The sequence below is a fragment of the Penaeus monodon genome, chromosome 10, assembly GCF_015228065.2.
Source record: "Penaeus monodon isolate SGIC_2016 chromosome 10, NSTDA_Pmon_1, whole genome shotgun sequence".
In the NCBI taxonomy this organism is placed as follows: domain Eukaryota; kingdom Metazoa; phylum Arthropoda; class Malacostraca; order Decapoda; family Penaeidae; genus Penaeus; species Penaeus monodon.
Genome location: NC_051395.1, coordinates 39,437,397 through 39,438,831, shown reverse-complemented (window position 1 = coordinate 39,438,831; position 1,435 = coordinate 39,437,397). Strand labels below are relative to the sequence as shown.

General features: G+C 44.9%; 1 protein-coding gene across 1 annotated transcript; it reads left to right on the top strand.

Moving 5' to 3' along the window:
• The first annotated feature begins 361 nt into the window (after positions 1–361).
• LOC119577621 (extensin-like) lies at positions 362–766 on the top strand. The gene has a single exon (XM_037925192.1). It carries the CDS (start codon positions 362–364, stop codon positions 764–766), a length of 405 nt encoding a protein of 134 aa, XP_037781120.1.
• Positions 767–1,435: the final 669 nt, after the last annotated feature.

Genomic DNA, 1,435 nt, shown 5'->3' with positions numbered 1-1,435 from the left:
GGTCATCTGTGATCAAATCAAAAAATATTACAGGCTGGCTGAAATTGAACATGCTCATAACATTGTAATCAATTTATCAGATTCCAGAAAACCCAGGAACACGACACGGGACACCAAACAGATGACAAACTTTATCGTGCACACTATGATTGTTCAGTGTATCAATAATCAAAACATAGTGTTCGTAACAACTATAACGGACACTCCCCCAACAGATTGGTCACCACCTAAGAAATCAGGTATTTCTACTCCTTTTGTTACATTTTTCCAAAAGAGTACAGACCAAGAAACACAGACCTGTAATGAGCCCTCCTTAACTGATTAAATTTTGATCAAGAACAAAATTGACTTGCTGATCGGAATGTTCTCCAAACAGCAATTGTCTATTACCCCTACCTCCCATACCCCACCCGTCATCAGACCACCTACGAAACTTACCTTTCATATCTCCCCCAGTCACAACACCCCCTACCTCCACTCCAAACACTTCCACACCCTCCACACCTATACCTACGACCGGCAATCCTTCCCTCCCAAAACACTCCCTTCTCTCCTTGCCTGGGCTAGCCAGCTGCCTCGCGCCCTTGCTGACTCGCCGACCTTCAACTCTGCTGAGCCATCTACTTGCCCCTCACCCGGCGCTCCTAGCCAGCAGATCCCGGTCCATACAGACTCCCCTGCCTCCCCTAAGTCAACTAAGGCCCCTCCCGCCGTGAGACCCAAAACCAACACGCCAAAGAAGACCAATGTTGAAGCTTCTACATAAGTAACACCCAGACGGAGCTTTAGAAAAAACAGAACAGGAATAACATGCAAATTGAACTACTCGACCCCAACCGCTACTGGGAGGAAACAGTTCAGCAGCAGGTGCAAGGGGCTACTGCCCTACCTACTGCCTCCCCTTCTGCAGCAGTGCCATCAGTCATCATTAACAACTATGCAGAAGATGGTTACACCAAAGTAATATCATGAAACCAGAGAAAAAAAGATAGAGACACCAAACACCAAAGCCATTGAAGGGAGCAGATCGTCCAAACACAGTCTACCTCTACATCACCAGTTGTAACCCAGACACAAATGAAGAGGACATAGAGCAACACTTATCTGAAAAGTTTCAAAACATTTCAAGTGCAAAAGCCCATAAGACAGCGATGACACATGACTACTACCCCAGCTTGACGATGTCAGTAAGGGGAAAGGACATAAAGCCCGAACTATTCATAGACTCTGATGCTTTTCCCAACAATGTTAAAGTGTTCTTAGACAAAAACAAGTACAAGCGCGATCAGAATGTTTGACAAAGCAATGCCGTCAGCGTTACCAGTGACCAGATCGCATAATGTCATAAAGATAGAGCATATAAAGGCTCAATCTCTCCTCGGACATTTTGAGGAAATTAAAATGCTAGTTGAGAAGAGAACCATAGACATTTTAT

Bases quoted from the DNA above. Each gene is read 5' to 3' on its own strand.
- LOC119577621 (XM_037925192.1), top strand. From the start codon at position 362: ATGTTCTCCAAACAGCAATTGTCTATTACCCCTACCTCCCATACCCCA.